The following is a 2,528-nucleotide window of genomic DNA, read 5'->3' on the forward strand; positions in this document are numbered from 1 at the left end:
ATGTAGCCAAATTCTTATCCTGTTTTGATTAAGAAAACATTTTCAACAAGTGACCAGACAAGTAATGGTGATAGTAATAAAGATGATGATGTAGATTGTGATGGCGAGGATGATATCAATGGAGGTGATGTAATAATGTTATCGGTAATTGTGCTACAAAGTATTAACGACTGTGCTTGCAACTACAAAATGAAAGTATGAATTTATTTTTCACTAGTCACCCCTCTAAAGAAACCATTTTCTGTTTGGACGGATAATTCCGTTTTCTTCTACTGACGATTTAATTCCACATATAACTGATTGATTTCTGCCATTTGTAGTGTTGAATGCTTTCTCTAGATTCCATTATGTTTTTTTACGTTAATACATCTTTAGCGTATTTAATTTATCCCTCTATGATCCTGCGTTGAAGAAATACCCACGTGGAAGTTTGAAATTCATTCAAAAAAAACTACTAGAGTGGGATTTGTATCATAGCAAGCAGATAATACAGCAACTAGTCCTTTAAAGGTATGATTATATAGGTTCCTGACCCTAAGAAATAAATATAAGTAATAAGGGCGTTGACGGCATGGTATTTTTTTTAATTGAAGACATGACTTGAGATTCAGATTCATGTAGTCTGCTAATTGTGTAAATCTTGTGTTTCATTGAGTTAGCTACCCTACCCCCTCACTCCCCATTCCATCTCAAACCCGTATTTTTTTATTTATTTATTTATTTATCATCATCATCATCATCATCATCATCATCATCATCATCATCATCATCATCATCACCATCACCATCACCATCACCATCATCATCACCATTATCATCATCATCATCATTATCATTGTTATCATTATTTTTTATTATTGTATTACTATTATTATTATTAATTATTTAATCAATTAATTCATTTATTTATTTTTACTGGGTGCACAATTTGTAAAATGCACTTTATTTCCCTTCAACTATAAGATAAAACTGTAAACCATCCTAGTTTGATATAATATCCTTGCTCACCACTTGCTAAGAGAGCCTTCAATACCTTGCAGGATTTTGGCATTTTTTTTAGATCAGAAAATCTCTCTCACTTGTATTTTGAAAGGAGAGATCTTGGACAGTCACATACACACGTCTTCACAAATTAAAAAGTTGCTCTGAACTATATGCATATAGAGCTTTAATGATTGGGCTTTTGAGTTATTATCACTGGTTATCTATTTATCTATTGAGGCATGTATATATTTTTTGTATAGACTTTAATGTGTATGTGTTTGTATTTTTTTTTTTTTTTTTTTTTTTGTATAAATAATGTGTATGTGTTTGTAAATTCAATTCAGAAACCTTTATTTCCTTTCCCGTTGAACTTTTGCAATTTTACTTGATATTACTTATGTTTGTTATTATTATTATTATTATTATTATTATCATTATTATTACTATAATTAATTTTGTCAAATTGTTCCGTATCTGTGGATGATTATTTTGGAAATGAAACAAGCGTCAGTAATTTATTCATACACTTTATTTTCGTTGTTAATATGGGAGTTATGTAGATCCATCAGCTGTTTAAGGATAAGGATATGTACCTAGTATAAGGAATATAGAAAACAAGAAACCAGTAAGGGTTTTCACTTTTATTATTATGATTATCATTATTATTATTATTCATAGGCTTTAGATATGATCTAACTAAATATATATTGTTATTATTGTATAATACGTCATACGCGGTTTATATGTATATGAAGCTATTTGAGTACTGCTGCACTGTAGATGACGGAAAAAAAGTAAAAAAGATAATTTTTCTTATAAACAGGGCAGTTAGATAGCCATATTAACGAAATAAGAAAGAAATATCTCCCCTACAGCATATGATAATCCTTTTCAGTGTTTTTTCTCTTGAAGGGCATCTGGAAGTACCATCTGTACATAATACCAAATCTTCAACAGAGGCAATACCTTTTTCAAGCGCAATACCAATCTGTAATATGGATGCCAAGGTATCGCCATCATTTCCCTTTCTCTCGATAACTTTTTTTTTTTTTGTCTATCTGTTGGTCCTGTCTATCTGCTGTGTGTGTGTGTGTGTGTGTGCGCGCGTGTGTGTGCGTGTGCGTGCGTGCGTGTGTGTGTGTGTGTGTATGTGTGTGTGTGTGTATGTGTGTGTGTGTGTGTGTGTGTGTGTGTGTGTGTGTGTGTGTGTGTGTGCGTGTGCGTGTGCGTGTGTGCGTGCGTGTGTGTAAAACCAACCTCACTGTCGGAATTCAAGGATCCCTTTTCATATTCCAGGAAGACTAAACAGTGTGGCTTACGATCGCGAGAGTCAAAGGTGGACGAAATACTTCTGCCCAGAATCCAGAGTCGAAAAAACAAACGATGTCGACGGAAGAAGAAACCACGAAGGAAACCAGCCTCGTCGAAGAAACAGGAGCAAAGGACGACGTCGAGGAAGCGAGGGACAGAATCGACGAGACGATAGACATCATCAGCGTCAAGGGATCCTCTCTGCCTCACGTGATGATTGAGTTGGAGGGAAT

The 2,528-nt window shown here is 34.2% G+C and overlaps 1 protein-coding gene across 2 annotated transcripts in view; it reads left to right on the top strand.

Moving 5' to 3' along the window:
- The first annotated feature begins 400 nt into the window (after nt 1-400).
- Nucleotides 401-2,528, top strand: part of LOC138864509 (uncharacterized) — a 3,349-nt gene continuing 1,221 nt past the window's right edge. For both annotated transcript variants that reach the window (XM_070131682.1, XM_070131681.1), the window contains exons 1-2: nt 401-510; nt 2,281-2,528. The exon at nt 2,281-2,528 is cut by the window's right edge. Coding sequence is in view for 1 of the 2 variants with exons in the window: in XM_070131681.1 (XP_069987782.1) it covers nt 2,368-2,528 (161 nt within the window). In the remaining variant the exon portion in view is untranslated. The remainder of the gene's footprint in view (nt 511-2,280) is intronic.

This window comes from Penaeus vannamei, chromosome 16 (genome assembly GCF_042767895.1).
Source record: "Penaeus vannamei isolate JL-2024 chromosome 16, ASM4276789v1, whole genome shotgun sequence".
Taxonomy (NCBI): Eukaryota; Metazoa; Arthropoda; class Malacostraca; order Decapoda; family Penaeidae; genus Penaeus; species Penaeus vannamei.